The sequence below is a fragment of the Engraulis encrasicolus genome, chromosome 22 (assembly GCF_034702125.1).
Source record: "Engraulis encrasicolus isolate BLACKSEA-1 chromosome 22, IST_EnEncr_1.0, whole genome shotgun sequence".
NCBI lineage: Eukaryota > Metazoa > Chordata > Actinopteri > Clupeiformes > Engraulidae > Engraulis > Engraulis encrasicolus.
In genome coordinates this window covers 2521415-2538473 of record NC_085878.1, presented here as the reverse complement: position 1 = coordinate 2538473, position 17059 = coordinate 2521415, and the positions used below count along the sequence as shown (strand labels likewise).

General features: G+C 43.3%; 1 protein-coding gene across 1 annotated transcript in view; it reads left to right on the top strand.

Moving 5' to 3' along the window:
- The window catches only part of slc30a4 (solute carrier family 30 member 4), a 26365-nt gene extending 9306 nt beyond the window's left edge, over positions 1–17059 (top strand). The window contains exons 5-8 of the mRNA XM_063188370.1: positions 6896–7133; positions 9008–9113; positions 13414–13548; positions 16277–17059. Of these exons, the coding sequence (XP_063044440.1) occupies positions 6896–7133; positions 9008–9113; positions 13414–13548; positions 16277–16431 (634 nt within the window). The 3' untranslated portion in view covers positions 16432–17059. The remainder of the gene's footprint in view (positions 1–6895; positions 7134–9007; positions 9114–13413; positions 13549–16276) is intronic.

Here is a 17059-nt window from a genome sequence, read left to right as displayed (position 1 = left end):
AAAAAATATTGACGCTCTAGAGTTCTAGGAAACTATTGCTCTATTGCACTATTTTTTATCAGTGGACAAAAGGCTTTTTAGTTTTACATCTAAGCGGATAAAATCAGAAAGAGGAGGAAGAAATTTAAAGAGTGGAAGAGATGTGCAGGACCTGTTTTCATTGTCACAAGATCAAGGTGTTGTCAAACATTTCGAGCTGACTTCCAAAACAAACTGGTGGACTTTGATGCAATAGATCTGTCACTGTGCCCCCGCACCTACAGTATGTTTCCATTACGTCCTTCTGACATTGTTGTTCTGGTAGCTTGTAGGTTTCTGTTTGTAGTGCAGTGCAAGGTGGCAGGTGGCTTGATGAGCCAGCTCACATTGAGTTGTGTGGTCTAACCACCGTACATCATGTAGGTCAGGGGCAGGGGCAGGGCTGCATTAACACTTCCCTTTTGGTTGGGGCGCTGTCAGAGAGAGTAGAGAGAGAGAGGTTCCATTGGCCCATTGTTTCCGGGTTCTATTATTGCAAGGGGGAGGGGAGGGGGGGCGGGGTGGGGATCCCCCTCTAGGCAGACCTAGGCAGACCTAAGGACTGTTCTATTCAATGCTAGGAGTATTATGACACGCCCCTTTAGGCAGACCGGAACCTGGTCATGTTAGGTGCCTATAGCAACCTATTACATTGGCATATCTCTATATACCTAAAGAATCTCTTGCGCTGTGGTGGATCAATACAGTGAAAAAGTTGAACATCGACAAGCATACTAGAAAAACAAAGAGAGAGAAAAGGTAGTCGATTTGGGATAATGTTCACAAAATAAACAAAACACAAAAAGCCTCACAGAGACCTTAAAAAAGGACAACAGGGGGGCGCTGTGGCACACCGCGCTAAGCCCCCCCACATTTGGGCTTGCATGCCCACCCACGGGGACCCCGGTTCGAGTTCGGCCGGGGTCATTTCCCGATCCTCCCCCGTCTCTCTGTTCCATTCGCTTCCTGTCACCATCTTTGACTGTCCTGTCAAGTAAAGGCATAAAAGCCCCAAAAAATATATATTAAAAAAAAAACAAAAAAAAAACACTTGCCTTTTGAAAACTCTCTGCACACAACAGGATAGCACTACAATCCGTTGCAGCAAAGAATAACACCAGTGGACCGTTACAGCCCTGTTAAACCCCCCAGCACGACTTTACATACATACTGTAAGCTGGTGTATTTGAGATTTCCTCCGGGGAAGAAAGTGTTTTCAGTTTCAATGGGTCGTAGTTAGACTATGACCAGGCTGAGGTTTCAATTTCAACTTCTAGTACGTATGGATTTCTAGGCTACAACACTTAGGTGTGGAAAGTTTATTTCCACCAGGGAAGTTGGTACTCAAAAAGTACCCAAAAAGTCTACTTGCGTGACATAGGAGTTCCTGTTTTAAACATTGGTCGAATGCATCACTTTGAACTCATTAGTATTAGACACGTCAAACAAGTTCCGCTTTAGGTATACAGTACATGACCAATGGTTTCAGGCAGTGTGTCACAGAAGCGAGCATACCCCTCCCAGTGTTTCCCACAGAAATTTTGGAAACTATGGGGGCAGCCGGGGTTTATTTTGTCCGGGGGGGGGGTGTCTTCTCACACGGGCCTTTTTTTGGGGGGGGTGTATTCTTGCAGCGTAAATGCAAAACGGCAAAACAATGACTACAGTATGACATTGGCGCATGGAGAAACTGTAGGCCTGGGCCTACAGTATATTTCAGCCATTTATATTTTGAGAAATAAGGCTACATAAGATTTTACCCATGACTTGTATAATAGTAGTACATTGTCATTGTCAAAAAATGCAGTACAGTGAATAATTTCTGTTTACAACACAGTTTCATTCGTCCCTCATGCAGGGGTCTGGGAAACAATAATAAAACAAAATAGGAGCAGAGATAAGAATTTAAGAGCACTGTGAAATTGTTAACGCATAGACAAAAAGGGTCTTAGAGGGTAGGCTATGCCTTTTCCCCCACACATATCTGTAGGCGTACACATTCTACATGAGGGGTGCTGGTCACAGGGCCAGTTTTTCAAAATCCCTCCCAGTAAAAGGGCTGAACAACATATTACATATTTACATCTATATTCACATTCATTAGATTACACATTAATTTCTATATGCAGCCCTATGTCTCCTCTGCTGTGTCAATGAAGGTCTGTCACCAAACTCATTACAACTGTAAAACAAAGCCTAGGGAGTGTTAGTAAACTCATCCCAACTTTCCCTTCTCTGAAGGTTTTCTATATTGCTCCCAAACCCAAGTTAACTACATACAACAACTTGACTAGGCTTTTGATCCCTGTCTTTCAAGCACTTGTGGTTCTCTCTATAGCAGGGGTGCCCAACCTTTTTTTAACAAAGATCTACTTTTGAAGTTGATGGTCTGCCGTGATCTACCAAGTCAAATTCAAGGATGTCAGTATGAAAATTTAAGACCACCATTTATTAATCACCATTATTATGAACAAAATGTTTTCAGTAGGCTACTATGGCCGTATCTTTTCAGTGTGTTTTTAAAGTGTGTTGAATAGCCTATCTTTACAAAGCAATGCAGCACTGATAGTATGCAGAGATAATTTCAGTCATACACAAGTCATAAACAACTGAAACAATTTCAAAATGATAAACATTTGGTATATAAAAGGCACATAGGCCCTATTTCTAAAATATGATGAAGCATTATCATGCCTTCAGTGGTATAGGCTACAAATTAAAAAGGGCTCAGAAATTCACCATTTGTTATGGGTAAATAGTAGGCTACTATGAGAGAGAGAGAGAGAGAGAGAGAGAGAGAGAGAGAGAGAGAGAGAGAGAGAGAGAGAGAGAGAGAGAAGAGAGAGAGAGAGAGAGAGAGAGAGAGAGAGAGAGAGAGAGAGAGAGAGAGAGAGAGAGAGAGAGAGAGAGAGAGAGAGAGTTTTTTCAGCTCTCTGGGACAGTAGCACATCAAAGGCTTTCTATTGTGAGTTTGGCCAATCGTTTTGTCCACAACTGAAGCAAGAAACAGCACAAATTGAAGTGAATTCCATCAACAACTAACATTTCCCTTACACGCGGCACGCGATGTAAACGCAGTTAGCGATGATGCATGCGACTAGCGATTTGGACGAAGATCCTCGCATATCGGCGTGTCATAACGCATAGTTGCGCACAGCGGCGTGGAACAGGGGGGGAAAACCCAGACTCATTCTCAGGGCCCAGCCCACCTGGGGGGCCCACCGGGGGGCCCCTATGGAAAATGTTCTTCTTGTTTTGCTTTTTTAAACATTATTTTTTACAATAATGTCAATACATGTTGGTAATTTATGCAATTCCAATGTTCTCTGGAAATACATCTGTTAAATTGGATATCCTAGCCTGCAAATAGGCTACAATATATATCAAACACCCCCATAATCAGTACGCATTGGTTTAGTCCGCCCTCTCGCGGACTTTTGATTGCACAATATGCGTAATCAACACTCACTCACTTCATTATAGGCATTAAACGCAGCAGCCGGTTAGCAATGAAAGATGTCTAAAACACCAGGCTTTCACAAAAAGAATAGAAAGGCAAGAGAGACAGGGGAAACCAGACGAAGCAACTGCTGCTGATTTCTTGCAAGAAAGGTGAGCCCAAATGTCAAAATTACCGCCTACAGTAGGCCTATACTGGTTATCTCATTCCCATTCCGTGTGGCCTACTGTGATAGCCGGAATCAGATTAAAAAATATAGGCCTAGGCCTATTATTTTTTGGCTATAATTGTGATAGTCTATTGAACCCATATTTGTCTTTGATATATTCATAACAAGTCACAAGACCAACATAGGGTTGATGTTGGTTCAAATATCCAAATAGCAAAGCTAATTTGTAAAATGAATCAAGAAAATGTCACAAACGTGAAGATGCCCCCTGTCACAGCAGATGCAAATTGTGCGAACTTGAGAGAAGGTGAGCATATTTTAGCTAGCCTAATATCCTAATGTTGAGGAAAAGCAGTTTCTCAATCGGGTTCATCACATTTGCAGATTGATTATGTCCTCGTAACGATATTAATCAACGTCACGTTCATCAGTTGCCAATGTCAAGGTGGCGGTGCGAGCTGTCAGTCCTGAACCGTCATTCTGCTTTCATTTTGCGGTCTCAACACTCTCAATAGGAAATCTCTGGTTACTTTCCCTGGCCATCTGACAACGTCCGTTGTAGCTGAAGTGTAAATTAAAGGGTAAATTAATGACGAGATTTTGACGGGGCACCAGTCTGCGTTTTGAATGCTGCTGACGCCATTCTAATCTGCGCAAAGCGCAAGACAAAAGATAGGCAGAGTAGCCTACCTACCTCCGTGCTGAGCAGGTAGCCTATCTGCATTGAGTGCTCATGACAATTACCCTATTTAAGGTAGGCTACTGTGAAATAGTTACTGGCCGATTTAAATCTGAAACTATAGCCTATGCAGTAGCCTAATAAATAATGGTTTCTATGTGACTAGGTTCGGGGTGCCCTGACTTTAGAAGGTTGAGAATAACGGCATCAAATCCAAACAGCGATACTTTTGTTCCAGCCTATTTTAAGCGACATTCCATAGTAAGCTTCTGCCAGTAAATCACAGCTGATTCTCTATTCCTTGCTCTCCCAAAAAACAACTAACGGACAAATGACGTGCGGGTGCGTGCAGCGGGCCAGTGCAAGTGAATGAATGTGTGCGCGAGCGCGTGTGTTTCTGTTCAGGGATGCATATTGAAGAAAGTTCAGTTCTATATCAATGTCTCATGTCTCCTTATTGCACGAAATATTAGGCTAAATGCATTGTGAAGAGAGATTTACCAGTCTCTCTCCTCCCCCTCACACCATAGTGATGAAGTGATTAAAAGTCATCCCTATGAATATGATAGCAGACTTTTCACAACTGGTGATGTGAAAAATAAGGACATTATGTCTGTTCTGTGATAGGCTATCATATGATTGAAAATGAGGATGATTCAAGTGAAGGGAAGGAAAGCATAGGCCTAGAGGGGTTTTCTGAGGAAGGCAAGGAGGATGACAATATCAGTCGCGCGTTCGCGCGCGCGCGGGGGGGGGGGGGGGGGGGGGGTGGAGGGGGGGGTTGTTTGGGGGGTTGTGAGTAGGGGGGCCCATGAAAGAAGTTGTTCCTAGGGCCCCAAATTTGGTGCTACGCCCCTGGTTGCGCACATGTTCTGTTACTCACCCGTTATTATATGGTTGTGACGTCATCGGTCGAATGCTCCATTCATTTCAATGGGGCTCCCCAACGTTCGCACGTCTGTTATTTTTCGATAACGGACGGGTTGGTCTATAACAGACCGCTGTCAATGGCAACAAGACTTTTCACTGCTAAAGCGACTTTTCAACAAGACTCTAATCAGCTGCTGTGATAGACAACACCTGTTGTCCTGGCTACCTAGCTGTTAGCGGTGTTCCACAACGGCACTGTTTTGTTTTGCGCAGCAAATGTCTTTTGACATTAAAACTATAGTAGACTTCACATTAAATAGGCCTAAAGAAATGTCCCCGCCATGTGTGAATCATTTAAGTATCCATATAATAAGCGGGTTAACTTTCGGCGAGTCGGTCGCTTTGTGGAATAGCAGCACTTCAGAGAGAACAAGACCCCTCCGCTCCGCGTCGGGGTCTAAAGATTCTCTCTGTCGTGCTGCTATTCCACGGTAGCGACCTTCTCGCCGAACGTTAACCCTTACTTACACGTGTGCACACATGAATCAACTGTAATACCCTTACGGTCACTTCCTAATGCTTTCCCCTCATTCTGTGTTACCGTGGGACTACTTATCTAACCAATACAGAGTCTATAGGATGTATTTACTCCAGGAGGAAAATGCGAAGGAAATTCAAAATCGTAATTCAAATCGTTAAAAAAAAAAAAAAATATTTTTTTTTACATTTTCGTAAACTATGGCGGCCAAATTTAAACTATGGCGGGCCGCCATAGTTTCCTCAATGTATGGGAAACACTGCCTCCCATTTCTGGAGATTTCTAATTATATCTATTCATGGGACAACATTAAAGGGACACTGTGTGAGATTTTTAGTTGTTTATTTCCAGAATTCATGCTACCCATTTAATAATGGGTTACCTTTTTCATGAATACTTACCACCACCATTAAATGCTAAGTTTTCATTATGACTGGAAAAATTGCATTTTTCATAAATGGGGGATCTTCTCCATGGTCTGCCATTTTGAATTTCCAGAAATAGCCATTTTTAGCTGCAAAAATGACTGCACTTGGGCCATACTAGAAAATATTAGTTTATTACTTAGTAAAGTTTCATGAAGAGATCAAATTTGGCTATAGGCAACACAGTTTCAATGAGCAGCATAGTTGCAGTACCTTTTTTGACCATTTCCTGCACAGTGTACCTTTTAAAGACATTTCAGTTTGAAACAATGAACAGTAGCCAGCGTTCAACTTAAATTGCTGCATGAATTTATTGTTCACATGTATTCCAAATTATTTGTGTGAACAATATCTTGAAGCGGCTATACATGTTGTGCGCTGGCTACTGTATAAAGATATACTGTACAGTACTTACAAATCTTAAGAAATGTGAGGGGTGTGTACTCACTTCTGTGTGACATACTGTTTGTTTATGTCTATTGGCACCAAATGCAACTCATACCTGCTTCGAATGCATTGAATCCAAGGTGTCTAGTGCCATGTGAAAAAGGCCCATTGCCCACCTTACAATGTGCTTGCACGGGTGAGGCATAAATGCAATTTCGTTGTATGCGGTGTTCACTTGTGTGCTGTAGTGGAGTGCTGTGTCAAAATGACAATGGGAGTTGGGGTTTCCCAGTTGGGCTTAAATTGTGAAACTGTGTGATTTTGTTTTACCCCTTATTTGATGCTACAGAATGGGATTCCTCTTAAATCAGTCGGGACACCTTCACTCCCACTCCCACTCCCATGGACCTCCTCAGCCCACCCCAGCACAGAGCCAAGCCCACGGGCACGGGCACGGCCATGGGCATGGGCACGGGCATCAGCGGGCGCACGGCAGCCTGGCAGTCAGGGCGGCGTTCATCCATGCCCTGGGAGACCTGGTGCAGAGCATCGGGGTGCTCATCGCAGCCTATGTGGTCCGCTTTAAGGTGAGTTCTAGTCACAACCTGCTCCGCTTTAAGGTGAGTTATAGTCACAACCTGGTCTGCTTTAAGGTGAGTTATAGTCACAACCTGCTCCGCTTTAAGGTGAGTTACAAGCACAACCTGCTGCTTGGCCAGACGTTTGGAGAATAGTGTTCAAAGACATATGATTTGGCCTGATAAGGTTTTCTTTTTTCTTTTCTTTTTTGAGATTGACCTCCCTTGAAAATGAGTTGATGGTTCCCAGACAATATCTTGTGTGTATAGTACGGTGATAGCCAAGCAAGGGCTCTTCACCCATGAGCGTTGTGTTGTTTTGTACCTGTAGTCTCGTCGGGTCATAAATTAACGAATAATCTAGGCCACTGTACACATACAGCACTTATGCTTGACGGTATCTCATACTAGTTACACATTAACCAATCATTAAAGCCATCGTACTCAAACACGTGCATGAGAGTTAATCAAAACACTGTATGAATGCGTGAAAGTGTTTTAATCAGTCGTCTGGTCTGACAAGTTTTGCAAATTTGGAAGTTGGCAAGTGTTCATAGTCTTGGCTCATGCATTGAGGAATACAGGCAGTAATGTCACAGATAAAAGCTGAGTGATGTGTACAGACGGAAGTGTGAACAGATTAACAAAAGAGACGTGTGTGCTAACAGGAAATGTTGTAGATGTTGTTGACAAGCAGTGTTGCCAGAGGTACGAAAAAAATATTGTATTTTTACCATTATTTTGTCCACTTTGTTGTCTGTACGATAAAAAACCCCAAAATGTATATTTTCATTCAGCTCATTTAGTTGCCTTGAAACAACCATTTGGATCTTGTATGATAATTTCCTCCCAAAAAGCCTCCAGTAACGATCATTTTGAGGTTCGATAGTTCAGCATTTTCCATCTGGCAACACTGGTGACAAGTATTATGCATTGAATATGCCTTCTAATCGGCATTAAAAGATATAATATCATAGAGGTAGAAAATAACACTAGAGAGGACCCCGCCCCCCTTTTTACAGCAATCTGTAGCGGCCATTATCTGTAGGTAGATCAGAGAAATGGAAATTAATGGAGAACGAGGCTCACCTCTGTCAAAAATGGCTTAATCATGTGAAAATGTCCATCAACACACTATACAAGGACAATAGTTGAAGTGTGTTGCTAACTATGTTCATAACAGATATTATTTGACTTTTAAATGTATTTTATCGACTCATATGATTTAAGTAGATATTTAGCCTGACATTTCAAATCTGGTCTTTGATTAAAGTGTTACTTCATATTTACACAGTTTTAGTCAATTTCTTGACAGGGGTGGGCGTGTTCTCCATTGACTTGCATTGCCTGAAGTTACCTACACTACCTACGGAAGTTGGGAAGCTCCAGCTGCCATTTCCCAGTGCTGTCGCAAATTGCTGTGTCCTCTACCTCTATGTATAATATATTAAAAGGACACTGTGCAGGAAATGGTCAAAAAAGGTACTGCAACTATGCTGCTCATTGAAACTGGGCTGCCTATTGCCAAATTTGATCTTTACATTAAAGTTTACTAAGTAATAAACAAATATTTTCTAGTGTGGTCCAAGTACAGTCATTTTTGCAGCTAAAAATGGCTATTTCTGGAAAATTCCAATGGCGGACCATGGAGAAGATCCCCCTTTTCATGTATGAAAAATGCAAATTTTCCAGTCATAATGAATACTTAGAATTTGATGGCGGTGGTAAGTATTCATGAAAAAGCTAACATTATTGAATGGGTAGCATGAATTCTGGAAGTAATATTTTCTGCGGCCGAATTTTCGGTGCACCTCTAAAAAATCTCACACAGTGTCCCTTTAAGTAATAATGATAAATCTCTGTATTTTTCTCTGTCCCCACAGCCGGAGTATAAGATTGCAGACCCGATTTGCACATACATCTTTTCGGTCCTCGTGCTTTTCACCACCGTCAGGATCGTAAGGGACACATTTGTCATTGTACTGGAAGGTAAGGACATTTCCTAACATGTCATGTGGGTTTGAGAAGGAACATACGTAATGGACAAAATTTGTTTGCTTTTTTGTTTGTTTGTTCATTTCATGATGCAAAACGGAATGATGTCATAATGATGTGTGGTCTTCCTCATCCTTGTTCATTAATGTCATTCCGTCATTGCATGAGAAAGAGGATGACCAAACAAGGTCACTCTTGTCTTTTTTTTTTTAGAATTGCTACTTGTGTGGACCGTTTCTTTGCAAATGACCTTTTTGCCTTGCATCGACCTTGCTGTAAAAAAATAAATGTGAAGGACAAACTACACAAGTGTTACACTGCAAGAACTTCTGGGATGGAATTGTTTTGGTTTGACTGACAGTTTTTTAAAACGACCCTGGAGAATATTTGCCTGGTTTCACGGGGTGGGTTAAGATGTGATTGCCTGCAAAGTGGAAATGGAAGATTAACACACACTGCTTGGATAAGATAAGATAAGATAAGATAAACGTTATTGTCTGTTTGCACAGAAATTTGTCTTGCATGACACTTCTCCTCAATCCACATGTAAACGCACATTAAAGACACACAAAACACAATATGGCCTACAGAGTCTAGTCATCTAGGTCCATAAGCTGTTAGGGCAGCACAGTCCAATAAAATTAAAAAGTTACTAATTAAGTTACTAAGTTAAGTGCAAGTGGGGACCTCTAACCTTTAGAATTCTGCTTGCTCAGACATGGAACAATAGCAGAACTGTGCACTGTTTGTGTAAGTAGCTCTGACAGCCTTGGTATTTTGCTGTAGATGGACATTTTCCTTTCAGTGTGAAGTGATTTTTTCCCCCCTTGTGACGTGATTGTATTATTACCAATCTCAGTCTCGGTAGGACACTGCAGTGCACCCATCAATGATTTACTGAATGTGACTTGTGTTGACGATTTGTTGGAAATGCAGCATCTAGGTCAATCAGTACAAGACATCTTCTCTACGTTTTACCTTTGAGGCATGCAAATGGCCTTGAACATATTATACATCTCAAATTGTGTATTGTATAATGGTTCACATGGCTAGGGCACTGACTGTTACACCGGAGACACAATGTTTAAATTCTTGCCCGAGGTCATTTCCAGATCCTCCCCTGTCTCTACTATCACACATTACTTTGAGTGCGTTTTAATATGCGACCTTGCCTCCTCCACTTGCGCTTGTCTCCTAGTCCCGCCTCCTGGCCCCTCCTCCGTGGAGAAAACGATAAAGTTTCCCAGCTGTCAGCCTAGCCACAACAACTTTTGAGGGACTGTTTTTCATTCACCATCCCAATTGCAAATGAGAAAAAGACTACAATTGATGCTGTTGTCAGTGATGTCATCATGACGAGAAGCAAATGGAGGAGGCAAGGTCGCATATTGCAACGCACTCTTTGTCTCCTGTAAATCTTAGGATAAGTGTGTTACGGATAGGGTTACAGTTCTGTATGGAATGCTGCATCCAAGGATATTGATTTGAGGTGCAGAACACAGTTGAAAGTGAAAGCCCATTGGGAAACTCCAACTCCCATTGTCATTGTGACACAGCACTCCACAGCACACAAGTGAACACTGCACACTGCACACAACGAAATTGCATTTATGCCTCACCCGTGCAAGGGGGCAGCCCTCAGTGGCGCCCCATGGGGAGCAGTGCGGTGGGACGATACCATGCTCAGGGTACCTCAGTCATGGAGGAGGATGGGGGAGAGCACTGGTTGATTACTCCCCCCACCAACCTGGCGGGTCGGGAGTCGAACCGGCAACCTCTGGGATGCAAGTCTGACACCCTAACCGCTCACCCATGACTGCCCTCTATTTTTAGTTTAATCACTGTTTTGTTCTGCCTGTTCCTGCAACAATGATCGTCAGGCACTCTGTAGCCATGCAGCCTTTTTTCCGATTCACCAGTGAACTGATCTTTTCGGAAATCAGGAGGATGTGAAATTGTCGTAACTTCCCTTTCTCGCTTACATTCTTGCAACATCAATGTACCTTCACATACGTGACATTACACCTTGAAGACATGGAGTACTACAGTTGTCATAGTGTGGTTCCATCTATAAACTAGCATTCCATGTTTTCCAGGAGGGAATGGTCTCATTTCCTTTTCTATACTGTGGTACCTTTCTCCCTACTGGTAGGAGTGTGAATGTATGAGTGTGTTGATGGTGTAGATGGTGTGCTGTATGACTGCGGTCAGAGGTGATGTTCTTGGCTTTCCTAGCAAGTATGGCGTTGTAATATGAGGCTAAGGTGGGACGACTGTGACCAATGGTTTTAGAATTAATCAATTTACAAAATTGATGTAAATTATGCGTGTTTGTGCACAAAAAGTGCTTGCGCATGTGTATCCTGCAGGAAGTTTATTCGGGCCTTAATCTTACCCAAAGGCAAGCATGCCCAGGGCTCGAAATTAACTTTTTTCATCACCAGACAAAATGCTTAGTAGATGGCCGGTTGGCTGGTGTTCATTTAGAGCCCTGAGTAGGCCTGTTCTCGTCTCATCTGAGTAGGCCTGTCCTCATCTCATCTGAGTAGGCCTGTTCTCATCTCATCTGAGTTCTCATCTCATCTGAGTAGGCCTGTTCTCATCTCATCTGAGTAGGCCTGTTCTCATCTCATCTGAGTAGGCCTGTTCTCATCTCATCTGAGTAGGCCTGTTCTCATCTCATCTGAGTAGGCCTGTTCTCATCTCATCTGAGTAGGCCTGTTCTCATCTCATCTGAGTAGGCCTGTTCTCATCTCATCTGAGTAGGCCTGTTCTCATCTCATCTGAGTAGGCCTGTTCTCATCTCATCTGAGTAGGCCTGTTCTCATCTCATCTGAGTATGCCTGTTCTCATCTCATCTGAGTAGGCCTGTTCTCATCTCATCTGAGTAGGCCTGTTCTCATCTCATCTGAGTAGGCCTGTTCTCATCTCATCTGAGTAGGCCTGTCCTCATCTCATCTGAGTAGGCCTGTTCTCGTCTCATCTGAGTAGGCCTGTCCTCATCTCATCTGAGTAGGCCTGTCCTCATCTCATCTGAGTAGGCCTGTTCTCATCTCATCTGAGTAGGCCTGTTCTCATCTCATCTGAGTAGGCCTGTCCTCATCTCATCTGAGTAGGCCTGTTCTCATCTCATCTGAGTAGGCCTGTTCTCATCTCATCTGAGTAGGCCTGTTCTCATCTCATCTGAGTAGGCCTGTTCTCATCTCATCTGAGTAGGCCTGTTCTCATCTCATCTGAGTAGGCCTGTTCTCATCTCATCTGAGTAGGCCTGTTCTCATCTCATCTGAGTTCTCATCTCATCTGAGTAGGCCTGTTCTCATCTCATCTGAGTAGGCCTGTCCTCATCTCATCCGAGTATGCCTATTCTCATCCATGTTATTTCAAGTCCAAGTTTTATTTAGCCATTTCAACGGTAGAAAACACAGTTTTTTGGAATGTTATTTGGTGCGCAACAATACAGCTAAGGACACAAAACTAGGGGGAGAGGTGGGGGGGGGGGGGGGTATGAAAGAAACGGGGGGAGGTAAATAAATAAATAAACAGGGAATGACATACAAAAACATTGGAGACATTGAAAACTGCAATGGAATATTTAAAGTGCATTGGATGTACAGAATTGTAGTAACATTGTGCAAAGTAGACAAGGGAGGTAGGAAGGCCAGGTAGTGGAGTAGCTGTAAAGTGCTACTGCATATTTAACCCTATCCAGACCAGGGGGGGGCTAAAAGTGCCCGCACCAACTTTGATGTTGTATAACTCCTAAATGACTAAAGCTATGATTACGAAACTTTTACTTTTCATAAAATGAAGTTGGCTACAATGTGATACCAAAAGATTAGGTTTATCATTTTTGTTGTTGCCATGGCAATGGTTTTCTGACAGGTACGCCTGACCAAAAATCACTGATCTAAGCCTCATCATCATCACTTTTCATATTTTTTTACATTTTCATTAGCATCAGACACCCTTGTGAACATTTGAAGTGGTCTGATGCACATAATAACCAAAATTGATGTACATTACCCAAGTTAGATGGAAAATACATTAAGGTGACATTTTGGGCAATAAAATCAGGAAATGACGTCATAATGACGTCATAATATCCAATAATGACACCAAACTGATGTCATTCATATATCTTTGGCTGAAGATCATCCCCTCCAAGTTTGGTAGTCATACGCCATTCAAAAGAGCCCCCTCCCCGGTCCCAGGAAGGCCAAAAAAGCCCGGTCTGTACAGGGTTAAGTGGCGGGTGGCCACTTATTTTCTCCCCTCCCTCCCCTGTGTTGGTCAGGTTCTCCGAGACACGTGGACGTGGGCCGCATGCGTGAGGACCTCCTGAAGCTGGAGGACGTGCAGTCGGTAGAGGAGCTCAACGTCTGGGCCCTCACGTCAGACAAGACCGTGGCCATCGCACACCTGCAGCTCTGTAAGTCTCACACACACACACACACACACACACACACACACACACACACACACACACACACACACACACACAGGGTTCCCACGGGTCATGGAATTTCTGGAATATCATGGAATTTCATGAAAGTTTTTCCAGTCATGGAAAGTCATGGAATTTTACCATTTTGCATGCACAGTCATGGAATATCATGGAATGTTCTGAACAGTTGTGTTAAAGCAAAAACTTTTTTGTTTGGATATAACATTGTTTATTACTGGTTAGCTACGAAGCTTCACCAGAGGCCGTTTAGTTTCGCGCTGTAATGTGCAACATTCTAGAATGCAATGAGCCCAATGAAGTCTGGCGATGGCTCAGCATCTGCTCTAGGGGTGAAGATAATCTTAATTTTTCACACTTTCAAAAACTTTTTAACATCATTTCTTTTTATGGAAATGGTCATGGAAATTCAGTTTTTTGAGTCTAGAAAGTCATGGAAAATCATGGAATTTTATATATGAATTGGAGGGTGGGACACACACACACACATCTATCTCTCTGTATCTGTCTCTCTCTGTCTCTCAATTCAATTAAATTCAAATTGTGCTTTATTAGCATGACTGTAATGATACAATGTTGCCAAAGCATACAAATAACAAAACAAATGTGTGAACATTTACAAGAAGATCTGTGTGTGTGTGTTTGTGTGTGTTTGTGTGTGTTTGTGTGTGTGCATGTACGTGTGTGTGTGTGTGTGTGTGTGTGCGCATGTGCGTGTGTGCGTGTGTATGTGTGCGTGTGTTTGTGCATGCATATGGACAGGCATGTGGGGTGCGAGGGTGTGTGGCTGTGTGTATGTATTATTATTACATGTTTACACTATACTTTATTACATTTGTATATTACTGTGGCTGGAGTCCCTCATTTTGTGGCATGCAAGCACATATTGTGCAGCAAGATCTGGTGAGAGCCCTTCGCCAAGTATAATCGCCATCCTTTCCGCTTCTGGGAGGCGTTCGAAATTTGGGTATATATTTTGTAATTTGGGGAAGAAGATTTTCCTCACATCCTCGTATTTCTTGCAGTATAGCAGCTCTCTCTCTCTCTCTCTCTCTCTCTCTCTCTCTCTCTCTCGTCTGTCTGTCTCTCTCTCTCTCTCTCTCTCTCTCTCTCTCTCTCTCTCTCTCTCTCTCTCTCTCTCTCTCTCTCTCTCTCTCTCTCTCTCTCTCTCTCTCTGGCCTTTACACCGTGAGAGGAACAGGAAAGGAGTGGGGGGTGGGGTGGGGTGGTTGGTTAAATTACCTCTTGCCGGAATCGATCCCGGGTCTCCGGCGTAATGGTATGGCTCCCTAGCCTCGCGAGCCATCCTACGCACTTCCGCCAAAGGATTGGCTCCACTACGGTAGTCTGGCCGTGCTTCTCTGTGCACGGCCAGACTACAGCCAGAAAACAGCCAATAAGCGAATAAGCGCCCCACGTGGGGGCGAAAGGGAGAGGACGCTCATGACAATGACGTACACATCTGCGCCAGAGCCATTGGTCTGCGCTAGGTTGTTGTTGATTAACTGCCGGCGATTGGGTGAGAGGTGTCCAATAATTTCAAACCATATCTGAGTGCAAACTTCCTGCTTCCTGCAATCGCTTTAGAGCAAACAAATGCCAGACCATAAATACGAAATGAAATGGTAGTATTATGGGATGGTCAGGACCAGGCTAATGGCTCACTAGTCCACTGAGCCATGTTCCACCCACTCTCTTCTAACCTCTAAGAATTCTCTCAAGTCTAAAGAAAGGCTAACTTACAGTACAAGTCTGTTTGAAAATTATTGTAAATTACTGTAAATTCACTGTAAATGACTTGTCGGAAGTAATGTTTAGATTATGAAACCTTTGGATAAATTGTGGCGCTCTGCTGAGGTTGTTGAGTTGAAATTCTAGAATTCTGCCACATGACAGAAGTGAGAACAGCGTTATGTAGTCTCACCTGCACACTAAGCAGTCCTGTAAGCAGACATCACCTCAGAGCCTGTAAGCAGTCCTGTAAGCAGACATCACCTCAGAGCCTGTAAGCAGTCCTGTAAGCAGACATCACCTCAGAGCCTGTAAGCAGTCCTGTAAGCAGACATCACCTCAGAGCCTGCACAGAAACTAGACCCATCTGCCATGTCTTAAACATGGACATGGCACAGCTAGTAACGCGACTACACTAACACATTCAGAAATGCACATTATCATAATGACACATGTGGGTCCATGAGGTTTTGTGTTTTTTTTTTTGCTCAGGCATCAGGTGGTACAACTACAGCTAATTCCTGTAAATGAATTAGTGATTGGTTAGTACTGTACTGCAATGAGTATGCGTCTTACACAATGATACAAGTCAGTGGTCTTACATAAGTCACTAAAAAACATTTAATTCATACAATAGTGGCATTGGCTGTGGTTGCACCACCGTGACATGTGCTACAACTAAAACACCTTTGCCCCATGTATGGATGTCAATTAGTATATATTTGTTCAGTTCTAAGAATAAGGCTTCTGCACACCATCTTCAAAAGCATTGTGGTGGACATTTCAACTTCAGAAGTTTGGGTGCCCTTAGCTATATCATGTTATCTCGCTTATTTGTAATTTGCCCTTTTCACTAATCTCTCTCTCTCTCTCTCTCTCTCTCTCTCTCTCTCTCTCTCTCTCTCTCTCTCTCTCTCTCTCTCTCTCTCTCTCTCTCTCTCTCTCTCTCTCTCCCTCTCTCCAGTACCATCTAGTAGTGGGAGCTGGGAGGAGGTGCAGGCGAAGGCGCGTCACCTGCTGCTACATACCTACGGCGTGTCCCGCTGTACCGTCCAGCTGCAGTGCTCCAGGGCCCGCGCCACACACACGTGTCACACCTGCCAAGCTCTTAGTGCCTGAACACCTCAACACACACGCACACACACACACAAACACACACAAGAACTATCAGGGCCCCTTCAAAAAAAAAGAGAGATTAATCATCTGTCCTTGAAAATGAATCAAGTACATGAAGTGCACACACACACACACACACACACACACACACACACACACACACACACACACACACACACACACACACACACACACACACACACACACACACACACACACACAGACAGCAAGCTCATTCCCCTGTGAAGACCTCACACACACACACATTATTGCCACAGCAAGATCATCCCCCTGCAGAGGTGTGAGGCCTCACACATGCGTGGGCACACACACACACACACGCACGCACGCACGCACACACACACACGCACACACAAAGACGCACATTGAGACGAGAGCATTGTGCTCATCTATCATATCACACTGTTGGGGCAGCTTTCCAACCATGCAAGTTCTCTTGAGGACTATGGATCATATGATTGTCTTCGAAGCTGCTACTGGGCTGTCTGTCGACATGTAATATGCAACGGAAGAGGAATCATTTTTGCATTGGAAGTGCCAAAGGAATTACTTGGTCCAGAGTCTGTCGATGAATGAATGCACTTTTTTAGAATAAAAAAAGAAAAGAACA